This window comes from Amphibalanus amphitrite, unplaced genomic scaffold (genome assembly GCF_019059575.1).
Source record: "Amphibalanus amphitrite isolate SeventyFive unplaced genomic scaffold, NRLGWU_Aamphi_draft 000001F_arrow, whole genome shotgun sequence".
NCBI lineage: Eukaryota > Metazoa > Arthropoda > Thecostraca > Balanomorpha > Balanidae > Amphibalanus > Amphibalanus amphitrite.
Window position 1 is genome coordinate 1456397 of NW_024881499.1, and position 26474 is coordinate 1482870.

Sequence of the window (26474 nt, forward strand, 5' to 3'; positions counted from 1 at the left end):
CTGGAGGATTACAGCCTTCCCCATCTGGCAGCACTGGGCTGAGGCGGGATCGGCCGACGCGGGAAACGCAGCAATCACAATTTTGTGTTTACACGTTCATATTTCAATTGTTTACCAACCTATGTTCAGAATTCTTTCACCATAAGATTGTCTGTACATTTCTTAGTCTTCTCACAAAAATTGACGCGAATCGAACGTAATCAGCGGTAAGGAGCGCGATGTAAAGACGGAACCGTTCCGTTCCGTCCCGGCACAGTCTACAATTCAGGCGGCGCGTAGCGGTCGGCGCCGGCTGCCGAGTCGCCGCGTCGCCGCGGCGACAGGATGTTCACTTTACACCGCTATTACTAGAACAGTTGTGAACCGATTTTCTTATTGCTTGCACGATGAGATGTGTAATTCAATTCTGGACAGGTAGCCATAAGTAATTTCGCATCAATATTATGAGATATTGGCGAAAAACAGGAGGGGTGGGGCGAAATTCACTCTTCCCCCTCCACTGCGCGTGCTAACATACGTTTGCATATGTGCCATTTTCTTCAAAACTTATGAATGGCCCACTCTAATTTTTTTCACAGGTTGTTAAGAATATGGTAGGCAATAAAATATATGAAAATGAGCCAAATCGAAGGTGGCGTGTTTTTTGCTATTTCAATTTTTGTGCTTAAGAACAGAGTTAAGCAAATTTCAAGGTCATATATTTAAGTCGATGCAATTCTAAACAAATGCTTAAGAAATTACCTAAACAGTAAGGTTTATTTCATTCAAATCAAACAAGTACAACCAAAGTTATGGTCGTTCAAAAATATAAAGATGCAACATTTTGTAAAAATTTGATGCCCTATATTTAGAAGACCTGTGGTCAGAATGTGCAAAAAACATCAATGTAATGTCCGGGGCGACACAGGAACTCGCTCACAAATTTATAATGAAATCGCTGATGGTAAGGTGCAAAACAGCCGATTTTTGTTCGATTTGACGTGGAATGCCCCGATTGCATCTGATTATGCACCTCTTGCATCTTGATTTTGCACCTCTTTTGTTGGACTTGGCACATAGGCGGCGGAACAGGGAGGGCACCGGGGCATCGTGCCCCCCTTTGATTTTGGCATTTTAACATTAGCCCTATGGGCGTTGCATGGAAAGAATGGGACCAAAAGTCGGTAGTGCCCCCCTTTGATTGAAGGTGTTCCGCCGCTACTGACTTTGCACGTTGGTGTCAACTCCGGTTTCTCCATGTTTCTTATTTACTTTATCTCCTACTTGACTTGTTTGCTTGATGTAGATAGCAGTCTCCAAATCAGTCAGCTATGCTTACTAGTGGCAAATCGGAAAATACCGCATTAACTTTTTTAAAGTAAATTGTGACAGCAAAATAGGTGTTATTCGTGATACAATAGTGGCGTGGTTGTTACGCTTAGTATTGGCGCTAGTGGCGCTAGTGTTTGAAAATTGAAAGTGCATTTCAATGAATATATGGTGCGAATCAAGTCCAAATATGGTCTTCGGCTAGGCACCTGTACAATAAGGTTTGAAAATCTTAATATTACTAGAAATACGCCCTTTAGGCATATAGGCAATTACACTGAATTGGGGTCACAAGAAGGTTAGGTACAGTCTTTTATGTGAATGATGCCAAAAATTTGATGCCTATTTTTAGGTGCTGATATTGAAAACTCATGTTTGCTATAGGTGTACCCTTACTTCTTATAAGCACAGAGTAATCAGTGAAAAAATAAATAAAAATGCATGATTTGAATAGGTACATGTATCTGTAAGAATCTGGGGTATGTGTACGAAGAGTGTCGGTAGTTTGTAGAGCGTTGGTCAGTTGCCAGTTGGTAGACTAGACCATCAGGATTTTCTGTTCTATTTTAAATACCTATGTCCAATATTGGATGCTTTGATGATGACTATGAGTTTAGGATTTTACTCTGCGCTCGATGTCTCAGACAACAAAGATTCTATGTCGTCCGGCCAACCCCATGCAAGGTCAGTGGGGGCTTGGCTGCAGTTCTGTGATTGGCCGGACGGTGTAGAATCTTCACAGTCCGAGAGACATCAAACGCGGGGTTAGATAGTTTGTGAATACCAGGTATTCACAAACTATCTAAGCTCTAACTGGAACAAATAGGTTATTGGTATTAAATATCTATAACATATTTGTTACCTGCAGTTAGAATTCTGCTATACTTGAATATGTACCTATATCACCTGCCTCAGCCCCCAGGATAGCTGCCAATTGTTTGACTTTGAAGGGCAGCTGAGATGGCGAGCGGCAGTAGTATGTCATTTCCGACCCTGTCGGAGGAGGAGCTCATCAACCTGGGAAAGGAGATGCTCGGCCCTGAGAGCCCCATCACGCTTGCTGCTCTTCGCAGCCCCACCACAGGTATGTCATAGTAGGTAGTTAGCTACTATGAAGTATGAGAATTACTTTGTATTTTAATGACAATTAAAACACTATGATACCCACAATACCAGCTATTCTGCTACATTGCTGTTCATTGCCAATATTTCTGATTTTCTTTATTGCTAAGACACTGCAGTAACGATTGATTGGAGTGATAAGAAATACCATTAATGCCTTTGTGTTTTTTTCAGAAACAACGTTGATGCTATTTCGTGTGTTTCTGACTGACATATTCAGCTGGAATCTAGATGTGTGCACAATGGTGAGTGTACTGAAGTATTGTCTTGTTCAGTCGGTCAAGTTCCCACCTTGATGTGCAATTACAGTAAATAAAATTATCCCTTCTAACGAGTTGCCACAAAATACTCCAAATGTTGAAGAGCTAGTTACATTTTGATGCCTACACCCCTGAACAAGGAGCAGCATATTCTGTCAGGCTGAGATTGCTTTTCCATTTTGTACCTGCAACACAAACATGGTTATTGTGCTCCTTTCTCGTCTTGAGCGTGGATTTTGGTCAGTGTGTCATTCATCATGTAGACCACATGTGATCTTTGTTTTTTTTTTTTATCAGATCCATGACATCACCCTTATCGCCAGGTCCCATTTGACGCCATGGCGCGTGTGCATTTTTTCGAAACGCACCAAGACATTGCGCCGGTGATGCGTTTTTTCCGAGTGATGAGCTCGCTGCTGAGCTGCGTCCACTACGACTCCTTCATCATCGAGGATCTCCTACAACCGAGTAAGTGCCGTCAGCAGTGCGTGGCAACAGAGCCATCCTTGGGCGGTATTGTCGTCGTGCTTAGCTATCGCGTCTTTATTTAAAGGACGTAAAAACGTGTCATTAACTCTGGAATCGTCTAAGAACAGGTTTTCCACGGACGTTGCAGTCCATTTATAGTGGACATCTTATCATTCCGCAGCTCTATTTGTCGCAGAGCCGTACGCACGTAGGTACCTGCACTTGTATACGTCAACGTGTTATATACCTCTCTAGTCTCTGTTTAAGCTTTACGCTTTGCCAGGCTTCAGGTCTATGTTATCATTGACGTCTTGGAAATCGTCTGCATTCCACCTTAACCCACGCCCTGCCGGGGGAGTGTCTGAACACCACCACCACCACCAGTCCACCCCCCCCCCCCCACCCTTCGGTTTTTCGCCAGGCTCACTTAATCATCCATCTTGTTTGCACATACGGTAAAATCCGCTTAATAAATCCACCTTGGTGACATGTCGTTTTGGATTTATTTAGCGGTGGCTATATTAACCGGAGTAGTCATTTTCATTAACCCTAGAACGCCTAGGGGGGGGGGGGTTGTATCAACCCCCCCCCCCTGAGGTTTTTTCGAAGTGTACGCTAAACGGCTTGTCGTAGCGGGCTGAAATTTTCAATACCCTCTGGGGCAACCTTTGCGCATCTTTTGCCGAAAAAAAATTGATCGGGTCATGTCAGGTCACGGAGTTATGACGTCATAAGAGGTACAGCCTCCGGCCGACAGTTACCAAACGTGTGCGCCGAATCCCTAGGTTTTCTGCCGGTGATACCCACATTGTTTGATGGATCATGATGAAGCTTCCCATGCATGTTGCGGCAAGCATTGGCTATCGTGTGGTGCAAGAAAATTGACCGGGTCAGGTCAGGTCACGGAGCTATGACGTCACAAGAGGAACAGCGTCCGGTACTATTTTTGAAAAGCGCCCGAACCACTATTTTGCTAATTCTTGTCACCTCAATGGGAATATGCAGCAATATTAGCTTCTATAGGGAGCAAATGGACCTCCCAAATCCAAAAATACAATCAGATTTCAAAAATTTAAATTTTGATTTTTCGAATTTCTGCCGCCGACTGTGACCTTGCCGACTTCCGGCGCTCCCAACGCGCCATTTTTAGAGCTAGGGAAACGAAATACATACCAAACGATAGAGAATTGATCAAGGAACACGATAGTGAAGGTTTCAAGTCGATATCTCCCACCGTTTTGCCGCAATCGCCGCGGAAAGTTGAAAAAGGTATATTTTTCCGAAAATTTGACCTTTGACCGGTCAAAAGTAGGTCAAATGTTGACCTAGGACCAAAAAATATACCACCAATCGCGAGATCTCGTTGAGAGCAATCCGTTGGTTTTTTCCGCTAAGCTCTACGACCTTCCGTTTCGAAACGCCAGGGGGGGGTCGTAACAACCCCCCCCCCCTGGTCGTTCGTGTTATGAGAAATGGCCTGGTCGTGCGAGGGTTAACCCGCGCCGGGCTGGGGGGGAGGGGGTGTTTGAACATCCCCCTCCCCCGCGGTTTTTCGAAGATATCTCAAAAACGTCCGCGCCGCCGTTTTTGGCACACCTGTTCATGCTTCTTTTCTACACATGTTGTGAAAATTTCATACCCAGGGCTCTCAAGGTCAGGTCACCAGGTTACGTCAAGTGACCTCACCTCAGAAAAAGTTGCAACCCTCGTCATAGGTGCACCGACTGAACGATCACCTTGAAACTTGCAGGGATTGATCAGAGTAACAGAATGTACAAAACGTATATCTCGGAATTTTGATGTCGGTGACCTAAGGTCAGGTCAATTTTGCGACCTCTCCATTATAAGTCAATGGGAGAATTGAAATGCGTCTATTTTGGACGAATGGTGTTCAAAACCCTCTCTATCATCGGTTCATAGGTAAACATGACACACTGAATCGGAAAAATGCACCTGTGGGCTGTGACCCCTCTGTGTGCCTCTGAGGTCATCTCAGGCCATAAAAGGTCACCAGCAGTTGTTTGGCTATAACTTTTGATAGAGACGTGCTAGAGCGATGAAAACACGTCAGATGTATTCAGCTCGACGATACTGATCGACTGATATGCAACATGACCCTTTTCGGTCAGGTCATGACCTTGACCTGAGGTCAAATTTTCAAAATGACCTTTCAAAGTCAACAAATAGCTTATTCGACGCGTCTCGACGAGAGGAACACGATGCTGCCAAAAGTAATGTCGTGGCACTCTTGAGTCAAAAGTTATTGCCGAAAAAAAAAAACAGTTTTCGTGAAAACTGCTATTTTTACACTTTTTGCCCTCTTGAGGCTAAACCGTTGACTTGAGGCCAAATCTGAGAACAATACTCAGAAAGGTCTGTAAAAGGGCTATCGAATGCGCTTTTCTGCGTCGCTGTAGCTCTATTGGTTCCGGAGTTAGCCGTTGGCAGTTTCCAAAATTGTTGAAATCGATTACATTTGACCTGTGATCATGTGATGACCTCTGGCGACCTGACCTTAGACCTGACCCGAAAAGTGACTGAAGCGTTTCCGTCATTATTTTTGACGCTCTTTCTAATGCCGCTTACCGCGTGTCGCTACGTGGCCCAGGAGCCGAGTTAGAAGGGGGGGGGGTTGTTCAGACCCCCCCCCCCGGCCCGGTGCGGAATCTCAGAGCACCGGCCCGGCGCGGGTTAATAATTTCGAGCACAGCTCTTCATAAGAATACAACGCTAAAAATGTCAATGGTGTTGGTTATAAGACCATCAGGTACGGTTTAAGGTCACTTTCTGGTGAAGGTCAGGTGAAAAATGTCAAAGTTCAAAGTTGATAGTATTGCATAGAATGGGTATTAATTCGATGCAGTTCGTCACGGCGAGTCTAATAATGGTCTTTGTTTTGCGCTACATGGTCTAGAATTGCTAAAAATTGAGTTTGGAAATTTGACGTCATTAATTTTGAACAGTTTTTTCGCTATAACCTGGACAAAGAAAGAGATATCGTTCTCAAATTTGGTATGTAGATAGAAGGCGGTAGAGACTATCACATATATTCCGTTTTTCTAAATTCAAAAATCTTTTGGCATTTTTTGGCTATTATATTAAAAAAAAATATGTTTGGCTTTTGGGGGTCAAAATTCAAAACAGTAAAATATCCGTGATAGCAGTGACGTGAAGCCCTGTTAATTCTACACCTTTTATGTCTAAAACATTTTTCTGTATCTCTAAAGTGCGTAGGCCTGACAGCTCTTCCCGCGTCCGAAACCTTTTTTTCGAAAATGGTAGAACTAGAAGTAACGTCACTCCGACGTCACTAGCGGCCAACCTATCATAGCCTTTGGAACAATTTTCGTCACAATATGTAAAAACTATTTACGGAAGGGTACTGAAAGTTTGGTGACGATCGGCGCAGCGGTTCTGGAGATATATCGAAAAAAACTAAAAGGGTAGGGGCAAAAAATGCCCCCCCCCCCCCCACCGCCTGGAAGGTTAATATTGATGACCTAAGGTCTGGTAATTTTGCGACCTCTCCCTTGTAAGTGAATGGGGAAAAATAGAAAGGCGCGTCTTTTTATGAACGTCATTCTAAAAAACTCAAATTACAAATAAAAATGACACACTGAACTGGAAAATGGCACCCATGACCACTCCCTATGTCCCTGAGGTCATCTCAGGTCACGAAAGGTGTCCAACTATTTTCCGTGAATTACTTTTGCTAGAGGCATGCTAGAGCGATGAAAACACCGAAAGGTCGTCATCCACTGGGCGCGCACATTTATGCGCTGATTTTAACATTGGAGGCTATGGTTTGCGCGCTGACTGCGGTTCAGCGCCGAACGCGCGATGAAGCGCAGTCAGCTGATTATTCGTCGGCTGGTCGGCACCGAATTACTCGCTGACGAGTTGAAATAATTAAAGGTAGTGTGCCAGCTTTCCTGGACCGTATGGAGTTAATGGCCCAGATAAGGAGAACCGGATTTTTAGAACTTATCCATACCTTCAAAACTCATGGAAACGTCTTAAATTCTTCAAATTTTGAGTACCCCAGTGCGAAATTCGCCCCGACGGGTTGTCGGTCGTACCCCAACCACATTTCACACCACTATGAACAATAAATGCACACACTGAAATCGCTATTACCGATATGCTCATCCAATCAAGTTTCGATAAACCCGTTCATCATCATCTCCTGCGGTTTCGAACACGCCTGTTAGGTGGTGCGGTAGACCGCGCCCAAAGCCAGGGCCCCGGTAACGTGAGGTAGCCGCGAGTCGGGGCAGCGTGCGCTGACCCAAGCCGGGGCCGTGCGTCCTCCCGGTGTCATGTGATAGCCCGGGGCTGCCCGCGGGGATGCGGTAGACCGCGCCCAAAGCTGCGGCCCCGGCTTGGGTCAGCGCACGCTGCCCCGACTCGGCTACCTCACGTTACCGGGGCCCTGGCTTTGGGCGCGGCTTCTGCTCATACTTTGTAGTGCGGTGGTGGTGCGTCGGGCCGCGCGCTCTGACTTCGGCCAAGAAAAATGCGTCAGCTGATTATTGTCATTTCTGCCACTTGCGTGTGGTGAAATGGGGTCATAACTTAAGAGACGGCTTTTTCATATCAATTATTTTACATAAAATCATATTTCAAACCATAAATAATGTTCGACAGCCAAATAAAAGAAACAATACCAATACAGGCTTACAGTTTAAGGCTCGACATTGTGTTGTCTACGATTAGACAGCTGATAACTCCTTCCCGTACGTCGTAACTCTCTAATGACAGAGTTCAGTGATAATGACCTTTGCTTATTGTCACATGTGCGCCGCATTCGCGATTGTTGCCGACGCCTGTTTGCAGCTCAGCCCACTACAGTTGTTATACATATCGAAAAACCGATAAACTTTTAGGCGAAAAAGGCACTATTCCAGGCCCATTTTTGATTTTTTTGCGATATTAGGTAAAAACAGAAGCTTCTTATCCTAGGAAAAATAAAATGGGAAATCTTTCAAAGGCGGCACACTACCTTTAAACTTTTCAGCGCGGGCTAGGCGCTGAACGATAACGCGCTGAATACGCGCCTAACCAGTGGACGGCCACCTTTAAGGCCGTGTTACACTGCCGAATTTTGGCCACGACCCTGTCGCCGAATCACGTCGTGTAGGAAATCGGCGAACAGTTCACCGACAGAGGCGAACAGTTCGCCGACAGAGCCCGATTTGCAGAAAACGGGTGGGGGCCCCCTAATCGTGCGCGGGTCGAAGCTGATGCATGATTCGGCGAACATCGCGAATGAATGGCGAATCTGTTGCGAATAGTCGGCGATACCTTGGCAACAAGTCGACGCACGCAGCGATATGTCGGCGGCGACCCGGCAACTGTTTGGCGATCATGTTTCGTGGCGGTCGTGACGAACCGTAAAAGTCGCGCGGTGGACACCGACTGGTCTACGAAATGCCAAGACCGTGGAAGAAAGATCCCGAATCGGTCCGCGACATATGAATTATAATGACTTGCATATTCGTACACATTCGTGTACCAAAATTCCGCAGTGTAACAAGGGCTTAAAGCCCTTGTTACACTGCCGAATTTTGGTACACGAATGTGCACGAATATGCAAGTCATCCTATGTCGCGGACCGATTCGGGATCTTTCCTCCAATGTCTTGGCATTTCGCAGACCAGTCGGTGTCCACCGCGCGACTTTTACGGTTCGTCACGACCACCACGAATATTTCATGAAAAATGAAAATTTCGTGGCCGTTCGCCGAACTTATAATAAACGAACATGATCGCCAAACAGTTGCCGAGTCGCCGCCGACATGTCGCTGCGTGCGCCGACTTGTTGCCAAGGTATCGCCGACTATTCGCAACAGATTCGCCATTCATTCGCGATGTTCGCCGAATCATGGATCAGCTTTGACCCGCGCACGATTAGGGGGGCCCCCCACCCGTTTTCTGCAAATCGAGCTCTGTCGGCGAACTGTTCGCCTCTGTCGTTGAACTGTTCGCCGATTTCCTACACGACATGATTCGGCGACAGGGTCGTGACCAAAATTCGGCAGTGTAACACGGCCTTTAGATGTGTTCAGCTCTACGATACGGATTGACTGGTATGAAACACGACGTTTCCAGCCATGGCGTTGCTTTGACCTAAGGTCAAATTTTCAAGTTGAATTCCAAGGCCATCCTGTAGTTCGTTCGACGCGTTTCGACGAGAGAAATACGATTCCGGTTAACCCGCGCCCCGTTGAGGTCTGGCAGATTCCAGGTCCTGTTGGGGGGGGGGGGGGGGCAAGGCCCCCCGTCGTATCTCCGGAACCAATAGCCAGATCGGAAAAAAATTCAAACGGCAATCGAAAGAGCTCATCGAGATGCTTAATATAGGATATCGATGACCTTGATATTTAATCTGTGACGTCACAGGGAGGTCAAACTAGGTCAAATCAGTCCAATTTGCAATGACGAGAAGTCGTTCATAAAAATGAAATCTAAGTTTTCAAAATGAGTCTGGATATGATGTATATGACAGGTCTCGCATGTGGATAGTCACCTGAGTGGATGATGACTTGTGACGTCACAACAGGGGTCAGCCTCGACCAATCAGAAAACACTTTGGTGAATCGTAAGGAAAGGCATGTTAAATTGTGAATATTCGAGTCTTTATGAAGACATATGATTATGTATCCACAGAAACCTCCTTGACCATTTTATTTTGACCTATGACGTCACAGGAAGGTCAAATAAGGTCAAATTGTACCGGTTTACAACGAAAAACAATTTTTTACGTAAAAGTGACTAGTCACGTAAAGGATCATATTGTCAGCAAATGGTTAATAAAAATCATAAATATTACTCCTGACTGATTTCAAGCACAAATACCGAAAATATTTTGACGTCATAAGAACAGTCGCTACTTTTTCAGTCATTCAAATGGCTATATCTCAGGCAGTTTTAGAGATGTTTTGTTAATTTTTGGCATGTGTAAGGCCAGTAAGAGGTTCTCTAACACATATTCCGGTTTTTTGAAAATTTCTTCAAATTTCAAAAATATCTTAAGAAATCTAAATTTAGAGTTAGAAAATCCCTAGATCTAGAGATTTTTATATTTTGGAAATTTCGAGATAGCCATTTTGTTTGCCATGCTTTTTTATACCTACGGTCCAATTTTTGAGTCGCTAAGTTGAAACCCTGATTTTCTGCGATTTTTCTCCGTGAACAACTTTTTCGACGAAAAATCGTCGAACATGACCTCAGTTTGACCTCTATTGCTCGTGATCTGAGATGACCAGGGATGCGGAGCCGTGGAAATTTCAGACGGCTCCGGCTCCGGCTCCGGCTCCGTAGAAAAAAATCGGCTCCGGCTCCGGCTCCGGCTCCGGGTGAAATGTTATGGCGGCTCCGGCTCCGGCTCCGGCTCCGAGTAAAATGGTCCGGCTCCGGCGGCTCCGGCTCCGGCGGCTCCGGCTCCGACTCAGTACATCCCCTACGCAATCAATTAAATACGGGTGGAAGAAAAATTGGATTGGTTATACGCGTTACTCTTTGCCATGACCGGCTCACCGCGTCCCCGCGCAAACGCACCTCGGAGAGAACTGGCAGAACAAAGGGCTAGGAAGCGATGGCATTGGAAACGCAGTCGCCGCGAATCGGAGTTCAGTGAACCATCGTAAGCTGACACCCGTCTCGGCTGCATTGGGGGGTGAGGGGTGGGGGGTGTGTGGGATGAGACGGTGCTGGGAGTCGCAGTCCACTGCACTGGTTTGAAAACAATGGCCGTCACCTGATGACTGGTCCTCATGTTCTGGGGATGCAGTAGACGTGGGGGGGGGGGGGAAGAGCAAACAGGAAGTTGTTTGCGTACTGTGGAATACTGGGGATATTCGGATTTTTTCATTCACTTGATGGCCCATGACGTAAGTACCATATGTTTTACTGCCTTGTACTGTCAAACCGAACTAGGTCAATTATTTTTTTTCCTCTTCAAAAAATAAAAAGGAGCCGGAGTCGCCCCCTTTTTTGGCGGCTCCGGCTCCGGCTCCGGCTCCGGGCTATATTGTTTCACGGCTCCGGCTCCGGCTCCGGCTCCGGGCAAAATATGCCGGCTCCGGCGGCTCCGGCTCCGACTCCGGCTCCGGCTCCGCATCCCTGGAGATGACCCTAATTTTTTCAGGAGTTGTGTAAAATTGATGTCCGGAGAGGTACTGAAAGTTTCAAGTCGAAATTCGCAGCCGTTTCTGAGTTATCTCCGAAAAATCACAGGGGCCCTTTGCCCCCCCCCCCCCCCAACGGGTCGCGGGTTAAAGGAAGCTCGTGCAAGTTCTGTGTCAAAAGTCATTGCAGAAAAACTGTTTCCTCAAAACCCGTCTTTTTACAGTTTGGCCTCTGGATGTTATCCGTTGACGGTAGGTCAAATCTGAGGACGTTTACCAAAAAGAGCGTAAAGAGCTATCGACTGCGCATTTGCTGCGGCGCTATAGCTCTCCATTCCTGAGCTTTGCCAAAAATTGTCGGAATAGGCGAAATTTGACCTTTAATGACTTCTGGTGGCCTGGTTTTTGACCAAACCTAAAGAAATGGCTGGAGTAATTTAATTATTATTTTTGACGCTCTTTCGAACGCCGCGTGCCACGTGTCGCTCTATGGCTCAGGAGCCAGTTAGACGGGAAGATGTTCAACCATTGCCCCTCCCTTGGCAGGGCGTGAAATTACAGGAGCGTCGGCGGGGCGCGGGTTAAATATACGATATCTGCAAGTTATCCTCATTTTTATTAACTATAACTCATTTTAGTTACATGTGATTAGTTACATTTGATAATTTTGCCAGCGTAGTTTTACTGACATTTGCTATAGAAAATGCATTTTTACGTCTAGCTATCTAACACTGAAACTTCCTTGAAGAAGCGTTAAATTCATAGCCTTTGTCAGCCCTTTGTCTGGGCTACTTTCCAATAAAAGCTAATGGTCAATGGTAGCGCTATCGGTGTGTGGTGTGCTGGAGCGCCAGCGGTGCTCTGACGGCGGCCTGGTTCGCCGCTCAGATCCGAAGCGGCTGCGTCGCCAACTCTCGGCGCTGGCCAACTTCTCGCTGCTCCACCAGCGCATGTGCGACGAGTACGCCGACGAGACCATCAAAAAGACCGACCAGGAGATCCTGTACGAGGAGAGGTGAGCACGGGTGGGTACGGCGGACTCCGACCTGAGACGGGGCATCACCAATACACGGGTGATCATTGGGGGAGGTGCTGTATTTGATCACGCCTGGGGGAAGGAGATGACTTGACTTCCTAGCCAGCATAGGCATTGGTGTTGATAAATTGAATCGTAATCCTGCTTCCTAGCCATCATAGGCATTGGTGTTGATAAATTGAATCGTAATTTTGTTACAGTTTCAGCGATGATTCCAGTTACCAGTAAGAAGGCGTCCCTGTAGGTGTTTCATGTATCGCCGATGTTCAGTGACTCGTTTGGTCATTGATCAAGTTATTGGTGAGTAACGGTAGTCGTACTTTTTCACAGGCTCGTCAATGAAAATAAGGCTCTGAAGAGCAACATTCACAGGGAAATAGAGCGCGAAGATGAGCTGAAAGTAGAGCTGCAGCAGGTAAGCCCGCCGGACGGCCGTCGGTCGGCGCTATCAATAGTGACGCCGCTCTCCTGGCGGCTGGTGCAGTATCAGCACGGCCAAACAATGCCATTGGCGCGGCCTTTGTGCGAAGGGGGTCTTCATTTATGTCCGGTCATGATCTGTCGTGTAGATATATGTGATTGGGTTGATCGTTTCATCATCAGTTAGGATGGCGAGCATGAATCGCTGGACTCATGGGTGTCGATTTCCGCCGAGTTGGGGGTGCCCGGGCTTAACAAATTCGCCGCCGCCCTAGCGGTGACCGTGACCCGCGCCGTCTGTTGGGGCTCCAAAGCCAAGCCGGCCGAGCCGGCGGGGATTTTGGGGAGCTCGGGCACCCCCAATCTGGCGGAAATCAACATCCATGGCTGGACTAAAGCCGGAAAGACTAGGAACGCACTAACTTCTGTTACGGCATGTGTTTAACAATTTTTGATGGCATCGTAATACCTCAAAATATTACGAAGTCTTTCATGCTCCGTTACTTTGACCCGACGTGTTTTCGCGCAGCGGCACAGTGCGATCGACGACCGAAACCAGGAGATCAGCGCGCTGCACGACCAGAAGGAGCAGCTGGAGCGCGAGGCCAAACAGACGCGCGCAGAGGTGGCCCGGCTCGAGGACCAGAAGAGCGAGGACGCCGTCCAGGACGCCAAGGTCGGCCGGGCGGGGACGCCTGTGGATCCCGGGGACACCACCCACTCCTGGCCGGGCGGGGACGTCTGTGGATCCCGGGGACACCGCCCACTCCTGGCCGGGGGGGGGGGTGTCTGTGGATCCCGGGGACACCGCCCACTGCTGGCCGGGCTGGGGTGCCTTGGCGTCCCGCTACCTACTAGAGTATCGCCCACTGTTGGCGGGGCTGGGACGCCTGCGAATGCCGGTACACACTGGTACACACCCAGTCCTGGTGGGGCCCTGAATACTGGGCTCCATACCGGGGCACCACTCGCTGCCGGTGGCGGCAGGGGCGTCTGAGGGTACCGGCCCACACGGCACCCCACCCCATCTCCTTGTGATATCAGCGCACGGACATGCTGGATGTGTTGACGTTTGAGCCGACTGGCCGGACTGGAATCTCCGTAATAATATGGGTTCGTAGACTCGACGAACCAACAACCAAGGGTGATGTGTAGGGTTGTTTGGTTTGCCGTTGCGGTGTGGGTTTGGCCGTCTGTTGAGGCTCTGACGGCCGGTGGGGTGGCGGCCGGCCGCCGCTGGTCTCTGAGCGCCCCCCTCCTCCCGGCAGCTGAACGAGGAGCGGACGGCGCTAGAGGCGCAGCTGGTCGGGTCCCCCGAGAAGGTGCGGCAGACGCTGACCAGGGCGCAGGAGCAGCTGCGGTGAGGACCGGGCCGAGCGCGGGGGAGGGAGGGGAGGTAGAGCAGTGCTCGACGTTCCTGCTACCCATTGCCATGCTGCCGCTATCGAGGTCAAAAGCCGTGACTTTGGACTTCACTACTCTGTAGATCTTAATGATGAGCTGCATGCGGGCGCTGCCAGGTTTTGCTACTGTTATGGAGCTATTACAGTAGGCATACCAGCGTTTGTTTGCGCCTGCTGGTTTGCAGCTGTCATTTCCGGTGCCGGGCCGCAGCCGCAGCAGAGGGCTGTGAAACTGTGACGTTCGTGGCCGCCCCCCCCCCCCCCCCGATCCCCCGGTCGGCTCTGGTTGTCGATATGCTGGCGGCAGGCACTGAGTCGGCCAGAGTCACAGTTTCCCTGTGTTCCCGGTGGTACACCTGTCGCTCTGCCAGGAGCATGCTAAGACACTCACCATTTGTTTTATAATTTCCTACCTGCGTGACCTCAACAAACAAACGAATCGGGCATTGTGTCTGCTGAATTTAGTCAGCCGTGCCCGCTCTGTCCGTGCCGCCACGGACGCTACCTACCCCTCTGTGACCAGTGGTCTCTGCCCGGCGGCGGCCCGGCCGAGGTGCTGGCTGCCCGCTAACGCTCCCCTGCCCCGGTCAGCGCGGCCGAGAATCAGCGGCAGACGGTCTCTGAGCAGCTGCAGCAGAGTCGCGGCGACCGCCAGCAGCGACAGCAGGCACACGAGGAGCTGCAGCGGCGCGAGCAGCACGCCGAGGTGGTGCGCGAGCTCTCCGAGCGCCAGAGGTCAGTGGGGGCGGTGTCAGAGGTCAGTGGGGCGGGGCCAGAGGTCAGTGGGGCGGGTCAGAGGTCAGTGGGGCGGGGCCAGAGGTCAGTGGGGCGGGTCAGAGGTCAGTGGGGGCGGGTCAAAGGTCAGTGGGGCGGGTCAAAGGTCAGTGGGGGCGGGTCAGAGGTCAGTGGGGGCGGGTCAGAGGTCAGTGGGGGCGGGTCAGAGGTCAGTGGGGGCGGGTCAGAGGTCAGTGGGGGCGGGTCAGAGGTCAGTGGGGGCGGGTCAGAGGTCAGTGGGGGCGGGTCAGAGGTCAGTGGGGGCTCTCCGAGTTCCAGAGGTCAATGGGATGAACTGTTGAACAGCTCCCGGATACCGGGCTGTTGCTATACGAGATGGTCGGTTGATGTGTATGTTAGTGGCAGATTGATGATTGTATGCTCGCAGCTAACGGGGATAAAAATGTCGTTGAAACATTGCGCTATCTCCCACGATCTCTTGCAACTCCCGACTGTTAACGCTGCTCTGTGTCAAAGCGAAGTAGAAGTTGAGCTGCGTTTCGTGCGTTTGCGCGCTCCAGGGACAAGAGCGGTGAGCTGACGGCGGTCACTAAGGACATGGAGGCGATCCTGCTGGAGGAGACCGAGCGTCGCAGCGCAGCCCGGCTGGCCGTCAACAAGTCAGTGTGGTACCCCCTCACCCCCTTTCAGGGATGTTTGTGACTTCCTGGGACCTCGAGGGATCTGTTAACCTCCCCCTCCCTAACCTCAAGTGACGCGCAACTGGCCTCGAGGGATACGTGACGTTCCACCTGGAGTGACGCCCGACCCCTCTGGAATGATGTGTGTCCTCCCCGGTCGGCGTATGATCCCTCTCCTGTGGCGCGTGACTTCCCATCTAGTCATGACGCCTATGTGTGAACGGTCTCCACCCACACTGCAGGGGGCGGGGAGGGGGTGGCGCGGTGGCGTCGTGCCGTTCCCTGCACTGGGGACTGGGGGAGTTTCGGCTGTATGCCGGCTGGGAGCTGGTCGTTTGGTCCGGTCAGTTCGTGTCGGTGGTAGTCGCGCCGTGTGCTGTGTGCGCTGCCGCCGTCCTGTCCTGTACCCGGCTGATACCCAGTGCCGCTGCGGCCGCCCGACCGCTCACCGTCTCGCTCTGCTCCAGGTGCCAGATGATAGAGGAGAGCCGAGAGGGCGAGATGCAAAAGTATGAGCGCTACATCAAGGACAAACAGGCGGAGCTCGACAAACGCGAGCGGTGAGTTGTGCTGGCTGTGCGGCTCGGTGGCGGTGCCCTGCGCTGGTCTGTGCTGGTCTGTGGGTCGGCAGCTGAGGTCGTGTGGGCCGTGTGTGACCGCCGCGCCCGGTGGTCGCTCCGGCAGGGTGCAGGAGGAGGCGCGCGCGCGGCTGGCCGCCGACCAGCAGGAGACGGGCCAGCTGGCCGAGCAGGCCGAGCTGCTGGAGCAGCGCGCGCAGCAGGAGGCCGAGAGGGAGCAGCGCCGACTGCAGGAGCTGCAGCACCGCGAGCAGCAGCTGGCTGACGCGGTCAGTCACTCGCCACTCTGTCTGTCTGTCTGTCTGTCTGTCTGTCTGTTAATCTGTCTGTCTGTATGTCTGTATGTCGTTTGTGTCTATCTCGACTCCTAATTTCCTTCTCTATCGATTTTTTTTACATATTTTTTATTATAAATTTAGTCAGAATATTTTGAATGGAAGGATTCACAAGGGCAGAGCCCCCGCTAAGCGAAGCTTGTTGCGTTGAGCCCGCCCTCTACCCTCAGGTCACGCAACTCCGGTTCTGTGGCAGAATTTAGAGCCCAAAGTTTAACGTGCGCACATAGCCGCGCACGACCGGTCCCCTCACTGACTTCGCCTGGCTGCGGCCTGCCTCCAACTGCAACCATACCCGTCAGGAGGCCCATAAATGTCAAGCGCCCGTCGCGCTTCGAACCCGTACTGTTATAACCGGGAACGCGTGCTATCACCACGCGGAGTCCTTCGCTCTACCAACTGAGCTACGGGACCGGCCTGTTTATTTATCTGTTTATTTATTTATTTATTTATTTATTTATTTATTTATTTATGTTTAATTTTATCTATGTACTTAGTACCTTGCTGGCTTGTAGGCTTGTTGTCAGACGGCCCACAGAGGCCAGTTCCGAAGTGGCTGGTGTAGAAATTAGGACAGGTAAGGCCAGAATTAGAAAAACTTCAGAAACGAGCTGTTAGAATAATCGATGGACAGCCAAGACTGGCTCATACGGCGCCAATATTCAGGAAATTTAAACTTCTTAAACTTAGGGATCTTGGGCATCAACAAATGTTATTACTATTACACAGAAAACTTAATGGGAACCTGCCATCTGCTATTGCTGAGCTTTTTGTAACCTCCGAACCTACTAGAATTAATCGTTCCGTTAAACATTTCAATGAGTCATTTGCATATAGAGTTTACAAAACTCATACTTTATCATGGGCTGGGCCTAGAATTTGGAACAGAATTATGGTACCTTTATTTCCTAGACTTTCTACGGTGCCAACTTCGAAATCCGTTATCAAAAACATCTCCAAAAGTTTCTTCCTAAGCCAGTATGGTTGATTCATTGAATACAGTGTTTCTCATCAATATATGTTCCATGTATATTAGTATGTACGTTTTATACACATAAAAAACATCTTTATTATCGAGTAGCTAGTTCTGTTACCCGTCCTTCCTTTTCGGTTACCCCTTTCCCATTGTGTGTATGTGATTTTTTGTGTTCTTTGTTTTTGTTTTTGTTTTTTTGCTTGTTTTTTTTTTTGCGTCTTTTGATATCGCCTGCCAGTCTCGTTATGTTGCCTTTATTGCTTTATTGCCTTACCTGTCCTAATTTCTACACCAGCCACTTCGGAACTGGCCTCTGTGGGCCGTCTGACAACAAGCCTTGCTTAGTTGGACGGCCTTACAAAGGCTCAGTAAATGACCCTGCCTGAATTTGACCAGAGATGTTACCTACAACTATCCACTATGTATGTATGACTGTATCCCCCTCAGTTGTCTTCCTCCCACTAACATTCCCCTGTGTGAGTGAGCATCAGTGGGCGTTTCAGGGATGTAGGAGGGCAGTCACTAACTGTTTGCAGTTGTGACTACTTTGCTTCTTTTATACCATCTATTAACAGCATGCTTACTCCTCTGATATTCGCCTTCTTTTGTTTTTTTTTTCCTTACTCTTAGCAGGGAGTGCCGCGACTTGTCATATTAAGTTTTCTGGTGTTAACGTAAGGTTCTGTGTGTCGCTGGGATAGAGGGAGGGGGCACTCCTGGTCACCTGTTCATGGGTGGCGGTGTAGAAAAAAAAGTACCTGCTTATCTATTCATCAACACATCTATCTATCAATCTACACCTTTTGTCGGTTGAATTCGGTGCGTAATCGTCCACTTTAGAAGTAATGAACTGTGTGTAGATATACCGGAATATTAGGTACAAGAAGCGCATGTCTCGGCGCAGGTCAGGCAGTCGGCAATATCGCATTCAATTTCGGTACAGCGGCAATACCCTCCATTTTTGGCGACAGCGCACATATTGCCGCTGTGCCGAAATTGAGCGCGATATTGCCGACTGCCTGGCCTGCGCCGAGTTATGCGCTTCTTGTACATAATACTGCGGTATGTCTACACACAGTTCATTAGTTCTAAAGTGGACGATTACGCACCGAATTTAACCGACAAAAGGCGTATCTATCTTATCTATTCATCTATCGATCTATCTCAGCCTCCTCTCTCTGTGTTTAATTTAACATGTTGACCCAGCGTGTAACAACTCGGTAACTTATCAGTAAGTCGGTGAGATGTATGGGTGTCCCACGTTAGCCGGCCCCCTGTGGCGGCTATGACGGCCCCCTGTAGCGACTCTGACGTCCCCCTGTGGCATAGACCCGGGAACAGGGGGGGCAGCGGGGGCGCTTGCCCCCCCAACTTGGGAGCCGAGGGGGCGGCGCCCCCTCAACTTTGAGGCAGCGAGAAAGGATCTTTCCTCCCTTTTCCGGACTTCATTCCTTCTTGTTTCCTTCATACATCTAAACATCAACACACGGCTTTTTCCTTGCCATCTGAATGGTTTCTGCTGATTGGTACAGTATCGATTTGACAACATCTGCTATTGTCAACCCGCTTTGGTTTGAGCCTGACCTTAGCCATAAGTTTGGCAGGCCAGATTTTATAATGGACCATTTTGAGTCAACTTTGAAAAATACATAACGTACAGCCCACCGCTAAAGTAATGTGTGGTTTTACCAATCTCAACGGATGGCTTTGACCGACGATTTTTAAAAGCAGAAGTGATTGAAAAGAACACGTCAATAGATAAAGTTGTAGCTGCAAGGGTGAAGATACATGTAAGCTACATTTAAAGTCTCGTTGCAGTCTGGCTGATCGTTCCTAGGCTTCAGAAGCAGAACATACCCATGACTGAAACCACACATTACTTCTGCTGTGGACTGTACATACAACGGTGGTAAAATCGTTGCTATAGGTACATATATCACAGTTTACCCGCTCCGGGTGTGAGGGAGGGGTGTAGGGCAATGAGTGCACTGACGTGGCGCCCTCGGAGGGCCGGTATGGGATTAAAGCTCAGTGACACTAGGGGCTTGTGTGGTGCCTTCGTTTATCGGTAGCACCCTCAGAATCGCCGGCGCAGGGCCCTCAGAGCCGCCGGTAAGGGGCCTATAGAGTATAGAGTTTAGAGGCACTGGTATGGGGCCGTCATGCAGGTGCCGGTGTGGGCACTTAGAGGTGCTAGTGTGATTCTCTTAGAGGCGCCGGTGAGGGTTCTTACAGGCGTTGCGTAGGCCCTCATAGACGCTGGTGTGGAGCCGTTACAGACGGGTGTGGGACCTTAAGAGCTGCTGACGCGAGCTCTCTACAAGCCAGCAGGGGGTCTCAGTGACCGGCAAGGGGCCCTTAGGCCGACAGAGGAAGTCCTGTGGGGGTCCTTAGAGACCGGCATGGTACTGTCAGACGCCGGTGGGGCCCTAAGAGTCACCGGTGTGGGGCCCTCAAAAGTCACCAGTGGATGGCCTTGTTTTAGATGCGCAGGTGTTGGTTGGGTCCACGGAGCCGCCAATATAGGGCTTTTAGGCACTGGTGTAGGCACTCAGAGTTGGGGGTGTGAAACCCTCAGAGACACCGATATGGCCGTGAGCCCCCATAGGCGCCGATGAGGGCCCCACAGTTGCCGTTATGGGGCCCTCAGAAAAATAAATGCGGGACCATCACAGGCGGGAAATGCCCAGGTGTGGCCCCTCATAGGCCGGTAAGAACTCTCAAGAGGCCAGTAACGGGCCTTTGGAGACCACCGCGGGGCCCTTAAAAGCCATAAGAGGCCCTCAGAAGCCGGCGTGGGGCCCTTATGGAGATCTTAGTGTGGCTATTGCCTATTTGGGGTCCATGAGGTACTCTAACGAGCCCCATGGGGCCCTTCTAAGTCGAAATATGGCAATCGTTAGCCCTCAGCGGTCAAATGGCGCCGCAGGGCCCCTCGGACCCGAGGGTTCCTTTGAACCCGATGGAGGGGGAGGGGTACGTAGACCCCTAGCTACGCCACGGTTTCATATGCATCATGTCAGGTATTTTAGGCTCGCCCCCCCAACTTGAAAATCGTTCCCGGGCCCCTGCCCTGTGGCGACTCTGACGTCCTCCTGTGGCGACTCTGACGGCTCCTGTGGCGACTGTGACGGCTCCTGTGGCGACTGTGACGGCTCCTGTGACGACTGTGACGACTCACCGCCACCGATACGCCTGCGACGGCTCCGTTTCACAGGTGGACTGGGTGCGGTCGGAGGGCAGCCGGCTCCAGGACGACATCCTGGCCATGATAGAGGCGCAGGACCAGTGAGGTCGGCCGGCCGCCCGGAGCGGGGCCGGGCGCACCTCACCGACCGCCCCACCGTTATCAGTCGCCCGGGTGTCGGTCGCCGTCCACTGCGTGCACATACTCGCCACTCTGTCAATACGAGTATATTAACATAGCTGCACGGCTAGTAGACACGGCGGGATACCGGCCCGGTCAGTTTTAGCGACGGCAATGGCTGAACGGCGATGAACTTTGAGTTCTAACTCATCCCCAGCATGGGGTGTAACATTATGTGAAATCAGCTACATCGGTGCCTGGCAGGAGTATGTTGCGACAAAGATGCATGCTTGTCATCTGTCTATATCATTGAAATAAATAAATGATAGCATTTCCGACTAACTTGTTTGAGTTCTGAACCAGTGACTCGGGTGTTTGGCTGTCAACGATGATGACCCATGAAATGCATGGTGACTGGCGGCGACAATTACGTCAGCAATGGGCACATGACTGCAGCTACGAGGAAATCGGACTCAATTTAGGTGCACGAGCTCTTACTACTGTTGAAGAGTTGATGAAGCCATTCCATAAGTAGTGATCTCACACACCGTTTTTGTATGGTTGAGGTCACTAGACAGGTAAAAGAGTCGATCATTTTAACCGGTGTTAGGGGCGACTTTTGCCGGGCCAGCGGAATGCTTGAACACCCCAGTCTAACCTGGCTCCTGGGCCACGTAGTGATACTAGTGGCAAGTGGCCTTTAAAAGAGCGTCAAAATCATTGAGAAAGAACAGCAGTCATTTTTAGATCAGGTCAACTGTGAGGTCACAGGTTGTCAAAGGTCGAAGTTCGCCGATTTTGGCACTGACAAATCGGCCAGCGATACAGCCCCGCAAAAGATCATAGGTTACATTATTTAGCAGTTCCCATACCTACCTGCCACGTTGCATGATTAACCCGCGCCCCACTGGGGGGAGGGGGGCTATATAGCCCCCCCCCCCGTTTTTCTACAATAACTTCCAAACCGCTTGACGTATCGACGCCAAGCTTTCAGTACCTTAGGCTGCATCAATTTGACACCTTGTGTCAAAATTTGAACTTCGTAACTACTATAGGTCGGCCGGAAATGACGTCAGAGTGACGTCATGTTCGGCCGATTTCGACGCAAAACATTGAACTACGGCAATCGCTCCCAAGAGCTTAATTTTTAAGCTAGATCCAATTTCTTTGCATGAGAGGACTCAGAATAGACTGCGCTATCAAAGTGCTATCTCGGATTTTCGAAATTTTGAAAATTTCGAAAATTTAATATAATAAAATCAAAAATTTATATTTTTACATTTTTTCAAAAAGTTTTTGACTTCTCGAAAAAAAAAAACGGAATATATGTGATAGAACGCATAATTATGACTAACTCTAGCAAGTTTTAGCTAAATACCCAGTAAACATGCCGACGTCGGCCCGACGTCGGGGTGACGTCGGCAACTCGGCACCGGCATGCCGACGTCGGCCCGACGTCGGTCCAACCTCGGCACGACGTCGGCTGGATGTCGGATATGCCCGCATGTTCCGACGTCCAGCCGAGGTCCAGCCGACGTCGGGCCGACGTCGGACCGAGATCAATTGCTGAGGTCCAGCCGACGTCGGGCCGACGTCGGGGCGACGTCGGACCGACATCGGCCGCTGTTTTGACCGTTAAAATAATATAAAATACATGTTTCATGTTTCATAAAGAGCCTCTGTATTCAAAATATCCTCAGGAAACTCAAATCTTCCTCCACGCCGCAACCCCCTGATCCGGACTGGTGGACGGGAAACTTTATCCCATTTGGGATTGCCCGTAAGCCGAGCTCGCCCGTAGCCGGGTGCGGTGAGTGCTTGGGGGCTGCTCGGCCTATCCTTTGGTCAGGGTCAGCCCCGGCAACTCACCAGGGCCGGGCCCAGTTCATATAAAAAGGCCAGTCGGCAAGTGTCACTTTGCCAAAGTGCCACTCTATCAAAGGGACACTTTGGGAAACGTTGGTGCAGGTGTGTAAGAGTGGCTATATGAATCCATTGTGGGATCGCCCTTTCCAATAAGTGTCACGTAACAGCAATGGGACCAGGGACTCTAACTATATGAACTGGACCCAGGGTGCTCGCCAAGAAGACCAATGTCTCCATCCTTTGATCCTTCCGGCTCTGAAATGGTCTTGTCAGACCGAAAGGGCATAACCCAACAAAAACAAACCAAATTCGTTAGCTGGCTGCGTAGTGTAGTGGTTAACGCACTAACCTCGCGTTTGAAGTTACACGGGGTTCGAATCCCATCGCCGGCTGATGCTTTTGGCGTGTTGTCCCAGTAAACATGCCGACGTCGGCGATTGGGGGGCTCGAATCCCGCCGCCGGTTGATATTTTTGGCGCGTTGTCCCAATAAACATGCCGACGTCGGCCCCGTCGGTCCAACGACAAACGATCTCGTCAACCTCGGCAAACGATCTCGGCCCGACGTCGGCTCGACGTCGGCTGGACTTCGGCTGGACGTCGGAACATGCGGGCATATCCGATGTCCAGCCGATGTCGGGCCGAGGTTGAACCGACGTTGGGCCGACGTCGGGCCGAGCCTCGGCCCGACGTCGGGCCGACGTCGTCATGTTTACTGGGTATCTTCAAAAATGGCCAAGTTTTACGCATTATTGCCAGGCATCGGTAGGATTGTGATTGCAGGATTGCAAAATCCTGATTGCATTCCTTTTTGGTGGATTGCACCTGGATTTGAAATCCATTAAAAAAAACAGGATTTGATTGCGGATTGGATTGCATCATATTTCCAATTTTTGCAATCCAATCCGGATTGTGTTTGATAAATGCTTTGAAATGGTTTGTTGCGATTGAAAATTATGAGATCGGCTTCATCGGCTTAATGTACTTTGCTATCAAGGGCTTTACATCGAAACTTGAAATAATTTAAACGCTTTTAATTTAAACGCTCAAAATAATATACGCTGATGAACTACATAGGAAGGGCAAAATTACGTATTTGAGGGCGAGTTTTAAAAAATATAAAACACTGGTTGGGTAGAGGTTTAAATGTGGGGGTGTTTGACGCAAAAAATATTTCCCATAAAATACCTGTGCCTTAGATAGGAATTACTCGCAAGACTAGGTACTAGAAATGGGTGATTTGGGGATGGAGGCACGGCCATATGCCCCCCTCCCTCCCTAGACTAGGTACTAGAAATGGGTGATTTGGGGATGGAGGCACGGCCATATGCCACCCTCCCTCCCCCAGATCCACTATAGTGGATATATAGTGGATATATAGATATAGTGCACATAATGATACAACAGGATTGCAAAAAAGGATTGCGGATTTGATCACAATCCAAGTGAAAAAAGGGGATTGCGGGTAGGAATGCAATCCACTTCGGCACAAGGAATGTGGATTGGGAATGCAATCCTTTCAAAAAGGATTTTCCCGATGCCTGATTATTGCAAAAAAATCACAATTATCAATTTTTCAAATCAATTTTTCAGCACGTATTTGACATCGAACGTCAATATAAATAGCACCATCGTGTTCCTGAGCTCAAACTGCATCCAATAGACCCCTTTTTTGTTGAAAAATTTCAACTTCAAAATTTGACCTTTTTTACCTGAAAGTGACCTGACCTAAGCTAAATTCGACTCAAAATGACATTAAATGACACAGACGATATCAAATTCGAAATCTCGGACCTAAATGGACCATAAAACATATGTCACGTGACCGACGCATGATATATTTTCGTGACCTGTGATGACCTGACCTTGACCTGAAAATCAAAGTACAAGTTTGGTACCCTCAGGGTATCTAGAGCATCTGTTCACGAGTGTGTGCTCCTGATCTGAAATGAGCCTGATCTGACTTGTAAGACGGCGGCCAGAGCCCAAAACATGAACAAGCCAAAATGCAAATAATTTTTACTTTGACCTGACCTGTGACGTCATCGGTGACCTCGAGGTCAATGAAATTAGGTTTCGTTCGACAGTTTTTTCCGGGGCTATCAGACGCCGTTTGAATTTTGACGATCAGCCCAGTAGTTTCGGAGTTAGGAGGGGGGCTATGAATAGCCCCCCCCCCCCCAGTAGGACGTGTTATACGCAGACCCCAGTGGGGCGCGGGTTAAATCGAGACATCCAGGCATCTAAACGGCACGTGCATTGTACATACATACCCTGCGCCAACTCAACTCAAGGCCATATATAGGCGCCAACTTAGAACCGACGGGGGGGGTTGATCGCCCCCCCCCCCCTGAGATCTTGAGAACGAGGCAAGCTAGGGACAAGCGGTAAACGACGTGGGGTACGCACGGACAAGGTCTACAATTTTTTACGAAGGTTATTTTCAGTTCAGGTCAAAGATGACGTCACAGGGGTAAAAAAGTCAAAATGGCGGCGCTAAATATGAGGAATTTTTCTTGAATAACTTTCGAAGTAGGCAAGCTAGGAACAAACTAATGGCACCATCGTGATCCTTTCGTCAGTCCGCATCGAACCATATATACCTATGTTGATCTCGAAAGGTCAAGGTCAAAGGTTGACCTGTCCTCAGGTCACGTGACCTCGAGGTCAACATTCGATGTGCCTTGAAGAGCTGAGTTTACTTCTGAGCCATCACACTGCAATCATTTTGACGCCGTCCCAAATAACAGAGGCGATGTCTAGTCCAGCACCACTTGCATCGACGTCCCTCGCGAGGCGTTCTGGGGTCATCCGACCCATCTCGTCAGGAAAAACGTGCACAAAAACGCCCCGCTCTCGCGCGGGGGGCGCTCGGCGTCACTGACCGCGCCTATACCTGGCGGCCCGCGTAGCGGTCGGGTGGACGGCAGACGGGTAGACGGGCGGTGCAGCGATACACGCAGCCGACTCCGGCCAGACTGGACGCCTGAGACCAGTGCGTGTGGCCGGTCGTAGCTTGTGTTGTGGCCGGCCGTAGTTTGTGCTGTGGCCGGCCGTAGTTTGTGCTGTGGTCGGTCGTAGTTTGTGCTGTGATCGGTCGTAATCTGCGTTGTGGCCGTAGTTTGTGCTGTAGCCGGTCGCAGTTTGTGCTGCCGGCCTGGCGTGGAATATCGCTAACGATTTCGTTGAAAACGCTCGTCGCCGTGCTGACCGAGGGCCGACTTGCTGCTCAAAAGTTTCGACTGAAAGGCCTGGACTTAACATTACCAGCGCGGTTGGCAGGTAAGTGCGCAGGTGGACGGTTGATTGTGTACCTATGCAATATGTATCGTGGTGCAAATTCACTTAAAGGAAACAGTCCACTTTCCTGAAATCAGTATTTTGCTATTGATTTATGATTTTTTATGCTCAAAATAATCATGAAATAAAATAAAACCTTTTTGTAAGAACAATTATTTTCTATATTTTAATATAGGACGAACTATATTCTATGTAAAATAATGTTTGACGCGGAAGCTTATTACGCATTGACCAATCATATTGCGTAGCTCAAACCTACGCATACTGCATTGGCTGTAAGCAGCACGCTGATTGGCTGACGATGACGTGGCTACATTCCTGTGCAAGGCACGCATTCCTCTACAAGGCACTCTTTTCGGAACGAGAAATGGAATATCTTCGTCTAGGGTGATCGTTGAGCCGTAAAAGCTCCTGATTTGTGCTAGTCTCAGCTCAAGCTACGAAACTGCTATTCCAGCTCAAAATCCCATGTTAAAAGTGAACTATTTCCTTTAAATCGTGCAGATACTGGATATCCACGATATCCACGCCCAGACCACGCGGATATGGGGCG

At 49.6% G+C, this 26474-nt stretch overlaps 1 protein-coding gene across 6 annotated transcripts; it reads left to right on the forward strand.

Moving 5' to 3' along the window:
• The first annotated feature begins 1142 nt into the window (after positions 1–1142).
• LOC122385108 (arginine and glutamate-rich protein 1-like) lies at positions 1143–21094 on the forward strand. Of its 6 annotated transcripts, none has more exons than XM_043373473.1 (13): positions 1143–1159; positions 2224–2392; positions 2605–2675; positions 3014–3158; positions 12175–12301; positions 12653–12737; positions 13272–13418; positions 14011–14102; positions 14737–14880; positions 15441–15539; positions 16028–16120; positions 16245–16407; positions 20667–21094. In XM_043373473.1, the coding sequence occupies exons 2-13, from the start codon at positions 2269–2271 to the stop codon at positions 20739–20741; spliced, it is 1365 nt and encodes a 454-aa protein (XP_043229408.1). In that variant the 5' UTR covers positions 1143–1159; positions 2224–2268; the 3' UTR covers positions 20742–21094. The 6 variants fall into 6 exon arrangements, with proteins under 6 accessions (XP_043229408.1, XP_043229083.1, XP_043229255.1 ...); XM_043373148.1 differs by lacking the exon at positions 1143–1159 and adding an exon at positions 1184–1529; XM_043373320.1 differs by lacking the exon at positions 1143–1159 and adding an exon at positions 1242–1529 and having other exon boundaries at positions 2259–2392.
• Positions 21095–26474: the final 5380 nt, after the last annotated feature.